The sequence below is a fragment of the Trachypithecus francoisi genome, unplaced genomic scaffold (genome assembly GCF_009764315.1).
Source record: "Trachypithecus francoisi isolate TF-2019V2 unplaced genomic scaffold, Tfra_2.0 Lachesis_group9, whole genome shotgun sequence".
In the NCBI taxonomy this organism is placed as follows: Eukaryota; Metazoa; Chordata; class Mammalia; order Primates; family Cercopithecidae; genus Trachypithecus; species Trachypithecus francoisi.
This window is the reverse complement of record NW_022681474.1, coordinates 65114974-65132570: the sequence shown is the minus strand read 5'-3', so window position 1 is coordinate 65132570 and position 17597 is coordinate 65114974. Positions and strand designations below refer to the sequence as shown.

General features: G+C 47.1%; 2 protein-coding genes across 3 annotated transcripts in view; both read left to right on the top strand.

Moving 5' to 3' along the window:
* Positions 1 to 17597, top strand: part of STOX1 (storkhead box 1) — a 73902-nt gene that overhangs the window by 22177 nt on the left and 34128 nt on the right. The window lies entirely within an intron of this gene.
* LOC117082166 (eukaryotic translation initiation factor 4E type 2-like) lies at positions 3489 to 4432 on the top strand. Its single transcript, XM_033208747.1, has one exon. It carries the CDS (start codon positions 3489 to 3491, stop codon positions 4224 to 4226), a length of 738 nt encoding a protein of 245 aa, XP_033064638.1. The 3' UTR covers positions 4227 to 4432.

The following is a 17597-nucleotide window of genomic DNA, read 5'->3' as shown; positions in this document are numbered from 1 at the left end:
CGGCCTCCCAAAGTGCTGGGATTACAGGTATGAGCCACTGCACCCAGCCGGAAGGTAGAAGTTTTGTTTGTTTGTTTTTTTGAGACGGAGTTTCGCTCTTGTTGCCCAGGCTGGAGTGCAATAGCATAATCTCGGCTCACCACAATCCCCACCTCCTGGGTTTCAGCAATTCTCCTGCCTCAGCCTCCCGAGTAGCTGGGATTACAGGTACGTGCCACCACGCCTGGGTAATTTTGTATTTTTAGTAGAGACGGGGTTTCTCCATGTTGGTCAGGCTGGTCTTAAACTCCTGACCTCAGGTGATCCACCCACCTTGGCCTCTCAAAGTGCTGGGATTACAGGCATGAGCCACCATGCCTAGCCAATAGAAGTATTTTTAAATCTTCTCTTCTCCTGCCTCCATCTTGCCTGGAATAGATCAAGTCCTTTCCTTTAGTTGTTGATCAAGAACCATGCTGGGCCAGCCCTGACCTGGGTGCCAGGTGGGACATAGTGAGGGGCACTAGGTCCCGTTGTCCTGAGAACACACCTGGAAAACACATCTGTCATTTTCCTTCCCATGTCTCCTTCAGGGCAGAGGCAAGGAGCCTGGCCCTTAGTCCCTGCTAATGGATCATAACTGGAAGATGCTAATTCCACCCAGACCTCAGCCAGGTCAGCCACAACCCAGCTGTACTGCTGCCTGCCACCTAAGCCCAGTGGCCTGCAAGACCTTTCACCTTTCCACCCAGCTTTTGCATGGGCTTTCCATGCCACTGCTTGGAACTGCAATGCCACTGGTCAGGTTAGATATTTAAGAAGGGGGAGGAGGGCCTTCAGATATGAGATGGCAGGCAATTTGCTTAACCTTCCATGCCTCTGCTTCCCTATCTGTGAAACAGAGATGATAATACTACCGATTTCATAGTGTGGTTGCAAGGATTAAATGAAACAATGCATATAAAGCACTTAGGAGAGGGCCCAGCACACAGTGAGCTATCGGTGAATGTGAGCAGTTTGTTTTGTTTTTTGAGACGGTCTCACTCTGTTACCCAGGCTGGAGTATAGTGGCGTGATCATAGCTCACTGTAACCTCAAGTTCCTAGGTGCAAGTGATTCTTCTGACTCAGCCATCCAAGTAGCTAGGACTACATGCTCGTGCTACCATGCCTGGCTAATTTTCTTCTTCTTTTTTTTTGCCTGGATAGTTTTCAAAAAATGTTCTTGTAGAGTTGAGTTCTTGCTGTGTTTCCCAGGCTGGTCTCAAACTCCTGGGCCCAAGCAATCCTGTTGCCTCGGCTCCCGAACTGCTGGAATTACAGGCATGAGCCACTGCATCTGACGTTAGCAGTTAATTATTACAGTGGAACTCATAGGGTGCCAAGCCAGGCATGGGACCCATGTCTGGCATCTCAGGCTGGTCCTGGAGGCCTTATTCTGTCACCCTGGAGCATATCCTTCAGCCATCTTGATTTCATGTGCTGAAAAATCACCATGGTATTAGACACAGGAACAACTTTCTTCTGAATTAGGACTACGTTCTTGTAGCCCAGGCTTTGCTTTTTCAGGTTCAACCAGGCATTATTGGCCCTGTGTGTCCATGAGAGCTGGATTCCAGTCCTGACTTCTCCCTTAACTGGCCAGCTCCTTCCTGTCTCTGGACTTCAGCTACAGCCTGTGGCGTGGATGTGTTCCATGCTGTGATGTACTGTTCTCAACCCATTGAATCACTGAATGATTCTCTTAGGCCAGTAATTCCTGAGCTCTTCCTATTATTTAATTTGTAAATTACCATTTCCTAATAATATGGAATGGCCTATATTATTTTTAATTTGTACTGAATGAAAATTATGCTTTGAAAAATGGACAGTTGTGGTTTCTGCCCATCTGAGAGAGGGAGTCTCAGTCTCTGGGAGCTGTGAAAGGAGCCCACAACCAGAAGAGGCTCATCTCTGGATCATGCTGGAGAGAACCCAGGGAGCTCAGGGCACCTCCTGCCCGGCCTTGTGCACTTGGCCTCTCCCATCTGATTGGGCCCAGTGCTGGTGGTACACAAAAAGCTAGTGAGGGCGGAAGCTTACGGGATGAGATATATTACTCACATTCCTCTCCTGATTGTTCTTTCATCCCTGTTCTAGATTTTGATTTCTGTTGGAATACAGGTTGAAAAATTACCTGCAAGGAGGAGTTTTTGTGTTTGTTTGTTTATTTATTTTTGATCACAGCATTTGTCTGAATTCTCTTCTCCTAAACTTTGCATTCATCTGACTCTTCACAACCCTAAGAAAGACACAGCGTGCCCTTTAAATGGTAATTGTGGGTCATGTGAAATGGCCAGTACCTGGAAAGCAATAGCATTTGGGGATGGGGCTTTTCCAAAAGCCCACAGCTGTGTTCTTTGTTTTTGTTCTTGTTTTGAGATGGAGTCTCACTCTGTCACCCAGGCTGGAGTCCAGTGGTGCGAGCTTGGCTCACTACAATCTCCGCCTCCCGGGTTCAAGCGATTATCTTGCCTTAGCCTCCTGAGAAGCTGGGACTACAGGCCACCACGCCCGGCTCATTTTTTTGTATTTTTGGTAGAGATGGGGTTTCACCGTGTTAGCCAGGATGGTGTCAATCTCCTGACCTCATGATCTGACTGCCTCAGCCTCCCAAAGTGCTGGGATTACAGGCGTGAGCTTTTTGTTTTAAAACCGAAGCTTTTTTCTCTAGCCCTGCAGTTGGCTATAGTTAAATTTGCTGATTGAAAGCCTTGGTAGGCCGGGCGCGGTGGCTCAAGCCTGTAGTCCCAGCACTTTGGGAGGCCGAGGCGGGCGGATCATGAGGTCAGGAGATCGAGACCATCCTGGCTAACACGGTGAAACCCTGGCTCTACTAAAAAATACAAAAAAAACTAGCCGGGCGAGGTGGCGGGCGCCTGTAGTCCCAGCTACTCGGGAGGCTGAGGCAGGAGAATGGTGTAAACTTGGGAGGCAGAGCTTGCAGTGAGCCGAGATCCGGCCACTGCACTCCAGCCTGGGCGACAGAGCGAGACTCCGTCTCAAAAAAAAAAAAAAGAAAGCCTTGGTAATAAAAAGAGCTCCCCTCCCTCCCACCTTAAACACTTTCCAACTTAAAGTGCTATAGAGCTTAGTGGTTACTTGATGTGCCTGTAGCACAAAGTGCATAAAACAGCTGAAGACATCCTTTTCAGAAGGAAGCCTGGTTATCAAACCAGAGCACTTTGCAAGGACAGCGCCTTCTATTTCCATTCACAGTTTCATCCCACACAATGGATTAGGGCAATATTTCCCAAAGTGTGGCATCTATATGATTGTGGTGGTCACTGTGGTGGTGCACAAGTTGATTTAGATATACTTTTAAACATTTGGCCAGGCACAGTGGCTCATGCCTGTAATCCCAGCACTGGGAGGCCAAGGCAGGTGGATTGCATGAACTCAGGAGTTCAAGACCAGCCTGGGCAATGTGGTGAAATCCTGTCTCTACAAAAAATACAAAAATTGGAGAGGATGAACAACAAGTTCGACGCTTTGAAAGATGATGACAGTGGAGACCATGATCAGAATGAAGAAAACAGCACACAGAAAGATGGTGAGAAGGAAAAAACGAAACGAGACAAGAATCAGAGCAGTAGCAAGAGAAAGGCTGTTGTTCCTGGACCAGCAGAGCATCCTCTCCAGTACAACTACACTTTTTGGTACTCCAGGAGAACCCCCGGCCGTCCCACCAGCTCACAGAGCTATGAACAGAATATCAAACAGATTGGCACCTTTGCCTCTGTGGAGCAGTTCTGGAGGTTTTATAGCCACATGGTACGTCCCGGGGACCTGACAGGCCACGGTGACTTCCATCTCTTCAAAGAAGGAATTAAACCCATGTGGGAGGATGATGCAAATAAAAATGGTGGCAAGTGGATTATTCGGCTGCGGAAGGGCTTAGCCTCCCGTTGCTGGGAGAATCTCATTTTGGCCATGCTGGGGGAACAGTTCATGGTTGGGGAGGAGATCTGTGGGGCTGTGGTGTCTGTCCGCTTTCAGGAGGACATTATTTCAATATGGAATAAGACTGCCAGTGACCAAGCAACCACAGCCCGAATCCGGGACACACTTCGGCGAGTGCTTAACCTACCTCCCAACACCATTACGGAATACAAAACTCACACCGACAGCATCAAAATGCCAGGCAGGCTGGGCCCCCAAAGGCTCCTTTTTCAAAACCTCTGGAAGCCACGGTTGAATGTGCCATGACCCTCTCCCTCTCTGGATGGCACCATCATTGAAGCTGGCATCATCGGAGTCTCTTGTTCTGTTGGCGTGCTACCTGGAAGATCCTTCTGTCCTGGACAAGAGGAATTGGAAGAGCATTTTATGTTTTAAGAACAGGCTGACACACAGCAGCTACAACAACAGCTGAGATCACTTAATAAATGGTGCTAAACTAAAAAAAAAAAAAATACAAAAATTAGCTGGGCATGGTGGTGGTGAGCTGTAGTCTCAGCTACTTGGGAGGCTAAGGTGGGAGGATTGCTTGAGCCTGTGAGGTCAAGGCTGCAGTGAGCCAAGATTGAGCCACTGTGCTCCAGCCTGGGTGACAATGCGAGACCCTGTCTCAAGAAAAAAACAAAAATAACAAAACCAACAAAAAGCAAACAAACACACAAAAACAAGAGTGAGGCCAGGTCCGATGGCTCATGCTTGTAATTCCAACTCTTTGCAAAGCTGAGGTGGGAGGATCACTTGAGCCAGGAGTTTGAAACCAGCCTGGGCAACATAGGGAGAGCCTGTCTCCACAAACAATAAATTAGCCAGGTGTGGAATGTACAGCTTTGGTCCCAGTGACTCAGGAGGCTGAGGTGGGAGGATTTCTTGAGCCTGGGAGGTCAAAGTTCCAGAGAGCTATGATTGTGTCACTGCACTCCAACCTGGGCTACAAAGTGAGACTATCTTAAAAAAAAAAAAAAAGGAAAAAAGAGTGGAGAAAGGGAGACTCTAGGAAGTTGAGTGTGCCAAGAGTAAACTTAATTGTGTTTTAATTCACTTTCTTTTTTTTTTTTTTGAGACAGAGCCTCGCTCTGTCGCCCAGGCTGGAGTGCAGTGGTGTGATCTTGGCTCACTGCAAGCTCCGCCTCCCAGGTTCACACCATTCTACTGCCTCAGCCTCCGGAGTAGCTGGGACTACAGGTGCCCGCCACTGCGCCTGGCTAATTGTTTTTTTTTTTTTTTGTACTTTTTAGTAGAGATGGTGTTTCACCCTGTTAGCTAGGATGGTCTCGATCTCCTGACCTCATGATCTGCCCACCTCAGCCTCCCAAAGTGCTAGGATTACAGGCATGAGCCACCACACCCGGCCTCACTTTCTAATATAATTATTGTCCAATTGTGGTAGTAAAAAAATCATTAAACTTATATTTAAGGTGATGGATACCCTAATTACCCTGATGTGGTCTTTATGCACTATATGAATGTATAAATGTACCAGATTACCACATGTGCCCCCCCCAAAATATGTACATCTATTTGCTGGGCGCAGTGGCTCACGCCTGTAATCCCAGCACTTTGGGAGGTTCAGGTGGGTGGATCATTTGAGGTGAGGAGTTCAAGACCAGCCTAGCCAACATGGTGAAACCCTGTCTCTATTAAAAATACAAAAGTTAGCTGGGCATAGTGGTGTGCGTCTGTAATCCCAGTTACTCGGGAGGCTCAGGCAGAAGAATTGCTTGAACCCCAGAGGTGGAGGTTGTAGTGAACTGAGATTGCACCACTACACTCCAGCCTAGGCAACAGAGCGAGACTCTGTCTTAAAAACAAACAGCCAGGGGTGGTGGCTCACGCCTGTAATCACAACACTTTGGGAGGCCCAGGCGAGTGGACCACCTGAGTTCAGGAGTTCGAGACCAGCCTGGCCAATATGGTGAAACCCCATTTCTACTAAAAATACAAAAATTAGCCAGGCGTGGTGGCGAGTACCTGTAATCCCAGCTACTTGGGAGGCTGAGGCAGCAGAATCGCTTGAACCTGGGAGGTGGAGGTTGCTGTGAGCCGAGACTGTGCCACTGCACTCCAGCCTGGGTGACAGAGTGAGACTCCCTCTCAAAAATAAATGAATATGTCATCTCACTGGCTTCTGAACTCCATTGTTTCTGATGAGAAGTTAGCTGTTAATCTTATTGTGATTCCCCTGTATGTGTGGACGTTTTTCTCTTACTGCTTTAAGATTTTTGTGTCTGTTTTTTTTTCTTCTCCAAGACAGGGTCTCAATCTATCATCCAGGCTGTAGTGCAGTCTCACAATCATAGCTCACTGCAGCCTCAGCTCCTGGGCTCAAGAGATATTCCTGCCACAGCCTCCTGAGTAACTGGGACTACAGGCACATGCCACCATGCCTGGCTAATTTTTTTTTTTTTTGAGACAGTCTCGCTCTGTCGTCCAGAATCAGAATCAGAATTGATATGTGAGATGGTGGTGTCAGGTTCACATGCTTATTTTATTTGCATTGAAAGTGAAGTCAGACTTATTTGTCTGCCTTACTTGGCAGTTGTCTGAGTATATTTCTTACTACCTGTGTAACTGGGAAACACTTCTTTTTTTTTTTTTTGAGACAGAGTTCCGCTCTTGTTGTCCAGGCTAGAGTTCAGTGGTGCAATCTCCGCTCACCACAACCTCCACCTCCTGGGTTCAAGTGATTCTCCTGCCTCAGCCTCCTGAGTAGCTGAGATTACAGGCACGCGCCACCATGCCCAGCTAATTTTTTGTATTTTTAGTAGAAGTGGGGTTTCACCATGTTAGCCAGGCTCTTCTCAAACTCCTGACCTCAGGTGATCCGCCCACCTGAGCCTCCCAAAGTGCTGGGATTACCTGCATGAGCCACCGTGCCGGCCGGTCATTTTGTTTTAATGTGATCAGCAGGTGCTAGGACCCAGTCCGTTGGGTTCGCCTTAAGCAGCACTTATTCAGCTATTGCCTGCAGAACTCGCAAGGGCAGAATGAGATCAACCCCACTGTGTGGTCTCTTTGCTCACCCTCCGAGGCTTCTGGTTTTAGTCAGTTGAACAAATCTCATTTACCATAAAGGTTTACCTTAGAAAACCTGGTGACTTTCTCAAGTTTCTGAATTAACCTGGCTTCAAGACATATAGTTGGGCATATTATTAATTTGGTCAGACTTGGTCATGGCCTGCAAGGAAGAAATCTGTAGCAAATTCTATCTTCTGTATAATTGGCCAGTGATGTGAAGCTGACCTGAATGGTAAGGCTTTTCAGGCTGAGTCAGGGTCATAAGTCATTTCATTCAGTTAAAGTATAGAACAATTTCATACCACCTTTCTTACCTTTCTTTCTTTTTTTTGTTTTTTGAGATGGAGTTTCACTTTTGTTGCCAGGCTGGAGTGCAATGGTGCTATCTCGGCTCACTGCAACCTCCACCTCCCGGGTTCAAGCGATTCTCCTGCCTCAGCCTCCTGAGTATCTGGGATTAAGGCTTGTGCCACCATGCCTGGCTAATTTTGTATTTTTAGTAGAGCCGGGATTTCTCCATGTTGGTCAGGGTGGTCTCGAACTCCTGACCTCAGGTGATCTCCTGCCTCAGCCTCCCAAAGTGCTGGGATCACAGGTGTGAGCCACTGCGCCCAGCCTTTTTCTTTTCTTTCTTTTTTTAATTTGAGACAGAGTTTCACTCTTGTTGCCCAGGCTGGAGTGCTGTGGCACAATCTCAGCTCACTGCAACCTTCACCTCCCAGGTTCAAGTGATTCCCCTGTCTCATCCTACCTAGTAGCTGAGATTACAGGCATGTGCCACCATGCCCGGCTAATTTCATATTTTTAATAGAGAAGGAGTTTCACCATGTTGGTCAGGCTAGTCTCGAACTCCTAACCTCAGGTGATCCACCCACCTTAGCCTCCTGAAGTGCTGGGATTACAGGTATGAGCCACTGTGCCTCGCCTGTTTTTTGTTTTTTGAGACGTCTCTTTCTGTCACCCAGGCTGGAGTCCGGTGGTGCGATCACGGCTCACTGCATGTAGCCTTGACCTCTCTGGGCTCAGGTGATTCTCCCACATCAGTCTCCCGAGTAGCTGGGACTACAGGTGCATGCCACCACACCTGGCTAATTTTTGTTATTTTTAGTAGATACAGGGTTTCACCATGTTGTCCAGGCTGATCTTGAACTCCTGAACTCAAGGGATCTGCCCACCTTGGCCTCTTAAAGTGCTGGGGTTACAGGTGTGAGCCACTCCACCTGGCCCATGCCACCTTTCCAATGGCATAACTCGCTATAGGTATGCTGCCCACAGAGTGCATGTCTGAGGGCTACTTGATCTACCTGGGGTGTTTCCTCAAAGACTTGAACCGCCTCTAGGTATAAGCCAGTGTTTTTTACAAGAGATAAATTAATGCCTACCTTTCATATGCATGACCTCAGAGGGCACACATGGCACCCCTGCTAACAAAGAGTTTACAGTTGTTAAGGCTACCAAGTAAGACGTTACCTTCTAGGCATGCACAGTAGATAAGGCTCCTAATGCTTAGGGACGAGGATTGCTTGAGACCAGGAGTAGGAGACCAGCCTGGGCAACATAGCCAGACCATCTCTACAAAAAATGTTAAAATTAGCTAAGCATGGTGGTGCATGCCTGTGGTCCCAGATACTCGAGGTGCAGCTACTTGGGATGCTGAGGTGAGAGGATTCCTTGAACGTGGGAGTTTGAGGTTACAGTGAGCTGTGATCACACCACTGCACTCCAGCCTGGGTGACAGAAAGAGACTGTGTCTTAAAAAAAAACAAAACAAAACAAAAAACAACCTTTTTTTTTTGAGATAAGAGTCTTGCTCTGTCACCCAGGCTGGAGTGCAGTGGCACAATGTTGTGTCACTGCAACCTCCGTCTTCTGGGTTCAAGCATTTCTCCTGCCTCAGCCTCCCGAGTAGCTGGGACTACAGGCATGCACCACCACACCCAGCTGATTTTTGTATTTTTAGTAGAGACGAGGTTTCGCCATGTTGGTCAGACTGGTCTTGAACTCCTGACCTTAGGTGATCCTCCTGTCTCGGCCTCCCAAAGTGCTGAGATTATAGGCATGAGCCATGGTGCCCGGCCAAAAAAATTTTTAACTCTTAAAAGAAAGACTTGTTTTTTTGAGACTGGGTCTCGCTGTGTCACCCAGGCTGGAGTGCAGTGGCATGATCTCAGTTCACTGCAGCCTCAACTTCCCCAGCGTAAGCGATCCTCCCGCCTCAGCCTCATGTAGTTGGGACCTCAGGCGTACACCACCAAGCCAGGCTAATTTTTTAATTTTCTGTAGCGATGGGATCTCATTATATTACCCAGGCTGGTCTGGAGCTCCTAGGCTCAAGTGATCCTCCCACCTCAGCCTCCCAAAATGGCAGGATTATAGGCATAAGCCACTGCACCTGGCTAAAAAAAGGAAAAAACAAATCAAAAAAAGACTCTTAATATGTCCTCTCATCTCTCATCAGCTGATAAACTTGGGAGCCCCTCCCAATTCAGCCCAAATAATTCAGGTCAGTTCTTGTTTTCAGAGGGACTGCTTGGAGGCAGTTTTAAGCAGTCCTGACCAATTCATCTGTCCTGTGACATCTGGAGGTGTGCAAGATGTTATGTTTGGACCATGTGTGAGCTGGGACCATACCCTACTGTCTGTGACCAGAGCTGTCAGAAATGGTATACTCAGTAGTCAGTTTGAATTCAGAATGCTCACTGCTCCCAGAAGAGCAGTCAGGAAGAGGGCACAGGGTAGCAGGTTGGGAGAGCAGGGCAGAATGCTCTCCTCATGTTTTAGGACTTCCTCCTTAGTTCAGCCAAAGATGGGGGTCACGTGCTGGGATTACAGGTGTAAGCCACTGCACCTGGAACCAAAGCTGGTTTTTTTTTTTTTTGAGATGGAGTTTCACTCTTGTTGCCCAGGCTGGAGTGCAATGGCACAATCTCAGCTCACCGCAACCTCTGCCTCCCAGGTTCAAGCAATTCTCCTGCCTCAGCCTCCCTGGTAGCTGGAATTATAGGCATGTGCCACCACACCCAGCTAATTTTGTGTTTTTAGTAGAGACGGGTTTTCTCCGTGTTGGTCCGGCTGGTCTCAAACTCCCAGCCTCAGGTGAGCCACCCACCTCGGCCTCTCAAAGTGCTGGGATTACAGGCGTGAGCCACCGCGCCTGGCCCCAAAGCTGTTTTTAAACTCTTATTTTCTTCCACTCAAAGTTTCGCACAAACCCTAACAGTTAAATTCAGCATTTACAGGGATAAAATTGCAGCTGCAGGGAGAAGCTATTCCTCCCTGCTGGAGGAAATGCAAAAAGGGAGGCAGAATGCAGGCGACAGCATGGTGTATGAGAGCTCTCCTTCTCCTTCTCCCCGTTTGGACCTGGGAGAGAAGTCTCCAGGACTGTTTCTGCTGCTCAGAGGTTTTTCTCTACATTCCTTAGCATCCGTCTCCCACGTGGGCACGAGTGTGCTAGTACCTGACACCACTATCAACATTCAAATCTCTCCCCTACATTCCTGTTTCCCCATGTAGGGGACTAGTGCAGTGCCTCCTGAGACAGGAAGATCAGCTGGGGTAGGAAGGGAACTTAGGATTAGATGGGAACAGAAAAGTGTCTCCAAGACAGTAAGCCAGACACCCTTCTCCTTGCTGCAGCGTGGCCCTGCAGCCCTCATAGACCGGTTCTGGCTGTGGGAGCTCAAGAACCCTCTCCGTCTCACTGCAAGAAGACAGCGACAGAAACTTCTCTCGTCCCATCTAAAGCCATCTCTAAGAATTTCCAGGTCCCTTCCCCTCCCACCTGGGGAGGACAGCAAAATCCAAAGGTGCCATTCTGGCAGCATTTTCCAAGCCTACCTCCTGATCCCTGGCTAACATGTTTTGCAGTCGTTTCAGTAGGTCTGTGCTGGTTCCCATGGATATTGCTCCAATCCTCCTAACCAGCTACAGGCTCTTGTCTGTCTCTTCCATTAAACTAGATGACAAATAGGACCCTATCATCTTTGCTGCTGTAACTGTTGGGCTTTTAATAGTCATCTTTATTAATTTTATTTTGAATGCACACATGATGTCTTCTGCATCAGAGGCATTTGTTATTTACAGAGTAAGATAAAATAATATTAAGTAAATCATTTTAACTGCATAGGCACTCCCTGCCCCAGGGCTTACCCCAGGGTGGTATGATGAAAGCCAGATGGAAAAATCTCCAGCCCTAGTGGTCAGATACTCCACAGGTGACAGACAAAGAAAAATGGAATTTCGTTGTTTACATGAAGGAAAAAGAGGCAACTGCTTCCCTCCTCTCCTAAAAGGAGGGAGGAAGCATCTTTGCTGCCTGTAGACAGAATCGAAGGATCCCGGGTTCTCCCTTTAACCTTCTGGAATATACATCTTTCCAGGAGCCAGGTCAGCTCTCGTGGCTCCAGTTTTTATGACCTAGGCATGTCTCCAAGGTCCTGGGCCTCATTTTCCCTTGAAATGTAAATACACGCTCAGAGTTAGGAAAATCTTTCTGGAGTCTCTCACTATACAGTTGTAAAATAACTTAGCTAAGGATCCCAAGTTTGCAGTGACACTTATCCTAAACCTAACTCTTAAAAGGCAAAGATTCTGCTTCTCTTGCTACTGACTGCTCCTTTGGGTCACATTAGAAGCAGGATGGGTGCGGAGTGGTGACGCGGCAGTCCATGCTGCTCCAGGCTCACGAGCATTGGCTTTGCCCGCTAAAGTGGAGCTGAGGCACCATGAACTGGGCTGCCAGGCTGGAGCCTGAGGTGGTGGTGGGAAGGGGAGGAGGCAGCCTGGGCATGAGGGTTGGTGAAGAGAACTTCAGGTGAGAAGTCTGGTAGGAGCAGGAAAACTGGCTGTGGGGCACTTGGGAGAGGGAATGTTTCATAAGTGGAGAACATCAGTCTTAGGTGCCTAAAAAGGAAGAAGAAGGGGCTAGAAAAGCAATGAGGTAGGAAGCAAGTGTATTTAAAAGAGATGTTGGAGCTCCTTTTCTAGACTGAAACCCAAGAGAGTCCGAGTTCTTGTCTAGAATGGGGTTAGGTTGTTGTGTCAGTGTGCAAGGCCCCTGGAAAAACCAGATAACCTGTGCAGATGGACCTCGTTTGTTCTGCCTGGTCACACTCTGAGAAAACCTCCAGGATGCCATGGGTCAATGGTGCAGTAATGGATGGCTTAGTGTGAAGAAGGTGGCCGGCTCCTAGAAGCAGAAGTCGGGTGACCCTCCCATGTAGAGATCAGAGCTGCTGACCTACATCCTCAGTTGAGATTTCTTAAGGGTTGCAAACTTTACATTTGGTTTCTAAGGCAATGGCCTTGTGAACATCTGCTGCAGTCCTGCTGAGGAGCGGTCCCCTCCACCCAGATGTAACCTGAAACCTTCCTTCTGTGCTGAAGAAAAGGGAATTCCCAGTCTTAAAGTTGAACAGTTTGTTTCTTTAAAATTTCTAACAGCCTAGAAATGCTTCTTAGTAAAACTACATTTAAGTGAATTTTATCCCTGAAGTGGCTTTTATCTTCTAAAAGTTAGTATTTCAGAGGCCACAGAGTCTGTAATCAACTTGAAAGCAGCTGGATCAAGGCCGGGCGTGGTGGCTCACGCCTGTAATCCCAGCACTTTGGGAGGCCGAGGTGGGCGGATCACAAGGTCAGGAGATCAAGACCATCCTGGCTAACAAGGTGAAACCCTATCTCTACTAAAAATACAAAAAATTAGCCGAGCATGGTGGCAGGAGCCTGTAGACCCACCTACTTGGAAGGCTGAGGCAGGAGAATGGCGTGAACCGGGGAGGCGGGGGTTGCAGTGAGCCGAGATGGCGTCACTGCACTCCAGCCTGGGGGACAGCTGGAGCATAGCAGACGGTCTGGGAGACCTGAAAGAGACCATTGATGCAGAAACTCAGTGATGCTTTCCTGACTGGGACACGAGTGGTTCAGAGATTGGGAGAGAGGGTGGGCGATGGGGCAGAGTGGTTAAGTGGGGACGGGGAAGCACCTGAAGGTGTAGATAGGCCTTGCTGGATTCTGGTGCAGGTCCTGTTTATTATTCTGGGCCACCTGGGCCCCTCCTCTATCAGTAGAAGAGAAGCAGGCAAGGCTGCAGTTTCTGTGATGCTTTTGGTAACGTATATGTGTATGTGTATAGTCTGGGCTAAATGGTAGCACTACACATGTTTTATCTCATGATGCAAAGTGGAGTCCTAGCCCAGCTCCTGTTACCACAAAGCCTGGGAGTAGGAGGCCTCTGCTGGGTTTCGTCACCTCCACGCCGACCCTGCCCAGAGACCTGGGGCCTGGGTGGATCCAGATTCTTTGGGGACTCACAGCAACTTTCTTCAGCAAATGGCAGGGATTGTGTACTTCTGAAATATACATGACATTAGTCATTATTTGCCCCTCTAAGTCCTGAGCTAATCTTATATTGATGTTAACAGTAATATTGGCTTATTGTCTCCATTTCACAAGACTTCCTTTCAGAAGCTGTTGAAAGGCATCCCATTCTCAGAGCCATAACCTCAGATACCCATTTTGAGAGCAACCTATTCTTTGAACAGCTGTGACAGTTCTTATCTTTCCCCTTTGTGATTTGTACATGCTGTAAGGAAATCCTTCCTCATCCAGGAAGAGTGCCTATCACTATTTTTTCGGTACAAATTAAAAACTAGCAATTCTAGTTGAAGCTTCTGCATTTCATCTCAAAGCTTCTTCATCCCAGACTTGACGTGATGCAGGTAAAGCAGCAGCAGTCCTGACACCTTTTCTGTAACTATCGATCGTGTGGCCAGCTCATGGGAGTTATTGTGTTGAAAATAAGTATTTAGTGTGTTGTCAAATCTAGAAGGTCTAATCAAGCCCTTAGCTAGACAAATGTTTTGCTCACAGCAGAAAAAACGAGGAGGCGATAAATGTTTAATGTCCTTGGCTAGGTATTTTGGTTAGAGAGGTGTTTTGTTGCAGATTGTAGAAAGTCTTCTAAAAATGACTTGAACAAATGAGGGATAGATTTGTCTCACACAACAAGAAGCTTGGAAGTAGGTAGCCTGGGTGAGCTTGGCTCAGCAAGGCTGTCTGAGACTTGGGCCCTTGATTTCTGCTTCATCTTCCTAGTAGATGATCTTTCGACATCATGCTTGTCACCTCATGGTCACAAAATGATTGCATCCTCTGCAAGATCCAGGCAGGAAGAAAGAATCGTAGATGGAGGGCCTTTAAAAAAGTTTCCCAGCACTTCGGGAGGTTGAGATGGGCATATCACGAAGTCCAGGGTTCGAGACCAGCCTGGCAAACATGGTGAAACCCCCTCATTACCAAAAAATACAAAAATTAGCCAGCATGGTGGCGGGCATCTATAATCCCAGCTACTCGGGAGGCTGAGGCAGGAGAATCGCTTGAACCCGGGAGGCAGAGGTTGCAGTGACTCAAGATCATGCCACCACACCCCAGCCTGGGCGACAGAGCAAGACTCCGTCTTGGGAAAAAAAAAGTCTTATTGGGCCAGGCGCAGTGGTTCACCCCTGTAATCTCAGCACTTTGGGAGGCTGAGGCAGGTGGATCACCTGAGGTCAGGAGTTTGAGACCAGCCTGAGCAACATGGTGAAACCCCATCTCTATGAAAAATTCAAAAAATTAGCTGGGCGTGGTGACAGGAGCCTGTAATCCCAGCTACTCTAAAGGCTTAGGCAGGAGAATTGCTTGAACGTGGGAGGTAGAGGTTGCAGTGAGCCAAGATGACGCCACTGCACTCCAGCGTGGGTAACAGAATGAGACTCTGTCTCAAAAAAAAAAAAAATTGTCTCATTGGCCACATCTTTGTCATATGTCTGTTAAGTTATGAGGCTGGGAAATTGAACTTGATGCTTTCCTGCCTCCACATTAGAGGAAAGCAAGGAAAAATTTGATTGGGCATGTGTGTTAAATGGGCCAACCAGTGTTATCTGCCACAAGGGGTCACAATAAAATATCACTGAATAGGATGGACCACTGAGATATGCCTCTCAGAAATGAAGTAGGGCCAGTAGTAGGGTTTGGCAGTGTGTGTTGCTTCTTCCTAGGTCATGGGGAGAAGGTCATGGGGACTGATGCCTGGTCAAATAGGCTATGGGAGTTGGGAAAAGAAAAGTCAGGATTAGCTGGGCACGGTGGCTCATGCCTGTAATCCCAGCTCCTCGGGAGGCCAAGGTGGGCGGATCACCTGAGGTCAGGAGTTTGAGACCAGCCTGACCAACATGGAGAAACCCTGTCTCTACTAAAAATACAAAATCAGCTGGGCATGGTGGCGCATGCCTGTAATCCTGCTGAGACCAGCTCGGTCGTGGAAACCCCAACCCAGCAGTGCTAGAGGAATAAAGACACAGACACAGAAATAGAGTGCAAAGTGGGATCGGGGGCTAACAGCCTTCAGAGCCGAGAGCCTTAAACAGAGTTTGACCCACATAGTTACTGACAGTAAGCCCGAGATAAACATCATTTCTGCAGTTTATAGATTAAAAATATTCTTCACGAGAACAAAGGGACAGGCTCTGGCTAGTTATCTGCAGCAGGAACATGTCCTCAAGGTGCAGATCACTCCTGCCATTGTTTGTGGTTTAGGAACGCCTTGAGTGGTTTTCCACCCTGGGTGGGCCCAGTGTTCCTTGCCCTCATTCCAGTAAACCAGCAACCTCCAGCTTGAGCGTCATAGCCATCATGAGCATGTCACAGTGCTGCAGAGATCTTGTTTATGGCCAGTCTTGGGGACTGTTCCTAGCATGTCCCCCTTTTTGTTTTTGCAGGGCAATAAAAACAAAGGCAGCTTTATAATGGTGAGCTACTTTTCCCAGGAGTTGGGATTTGCATCTGCAGACTACACAAAGACAAATAACACAGATTAATAGCACAACCATCATAGAAATCATAGAGCCTCCAAGTGTTTTTATCCGTTTCGAAAGATTTATGGCTGCCAATCTATCTGCAGCTCCTTCAAGCACTCCAGTTCCTGGCATTAAGGTCAGGTGTGCCTGGGATGCTTTAAATGTTTGTTCTCTTAATTTTGCAACATCTAAAGACGAATTTGTAGAGTGTCTAGATGCTTTTTTTTTCTTTTCTATTCATGCTCTGATTCATTATAAGGGTAAGGAGTGATACAAAAGTCAGAAGTATTCCAGTCGCATGTTAGCTGCATTATATATTCCAAACTAACTACTTGATCTCCTAGCCACATTACAGTTTGTCAGAGATCATTGATTTGATTAACTATCTTTTGGTCTATTTTAGTTTGAGAGTTGCACAACAGAGTAGAATTCTTTTGCCATTTATTTATGAAATCTGCTGTCTGCACTGATGAATGTAGCACAACTCCAGCTGCTGCACCAGTAGCAGTGACAGTGATCAGTCGCATAATAATTAAGATTAAAGTAGCAATGAAACACCGAGAGCATCTCAGAATTTTCTGAAGAATTTCAGTAATAGTATGTACAGAGGGAGAGGTTTCCCAAGGATGGGAAAGCCTCACTGGTAACCATACTCCTTGAGCTCTCACTACTATGATAGAATGATTAGTATTAGAGTTCACACAAGAGAACAATCTACATTCCTGGCAAGTTACATGATAATTAGGGATGTCAAACTTTAGATCACCCATTACCAACAGAAAAGGAGGGCGAACACAACTTTGTATCCAAATTGTATTGTTTTCAACAGGTTCTGAAATGTAATTAGGGTTATATTGTGATGGCGTAGTATGTTGTCCTTCCTAAATCTTGATCTTATTAAGAGCCATTAATAATTTCCACAAATCCTTATGTTTAGCTCCTACAGCAGGCCATATCATTTGAGGTTGAGGTGCCACTATACTGCTGTGTTTCCAGATAATAGGAACTCTTGCCGTACTTCTTATCATTTCTACTATCTGATCGTTTTATTCAGAGCAGCTGAACATAGTGTGGCCGTGGCACGCAGACTGAGAGGTGCAATTTATGCTAAACATCCCCTTAGGGAACCAATCAATAATGATTCCATAGGAATCGTTGTGCAGCACCTCTGCCTGTTCTGCAATGCAATCTTCCCAAACAAATATGTTCATTTTTTTCTGACCAGGTCCAATCCTATTTACAAATAGGTTTTTGAGGGTGATATGCCTCAATTACAGGAGCAGATTCATTATGGTAAATACGGAGACCAGAAAGCATGTGTAACTGTGCCATAGAGTGATACGTCCAGGCATTATTGCCAGCGAAGATTGATAGCACGGGGATAGGCAACTAGTGGCCTTTCCCAAACAGATAGGCTGATGTTCAAATCATAAATATTCATAACAGTTCCTTCCTCATGTGGGTGAGATGGGCCTCTATCATCTGTAGGACCAGGCAACCAAGAGCTATCATTAGTGTATACCTCCACTGGGGGATCCAGCCAAGTTACAGGCTATGGAAGTGGTGGAAAAGGTAAATATGCCCAATAAGTGGAATTGTTCTCTGTGTCAGCCCTTGCTGAAGGAATACTCACGGCAATGGTGATCACCGCTCTCATAGCTATCATTAAATTACTCATTCTGCCTTCCTCAGGTTCTTCGGGATCCTCCCAAAACCTCTTCCTGGGTATCTGGCTCATAGTAGGGTTTTAGATGTCTCGATAGCA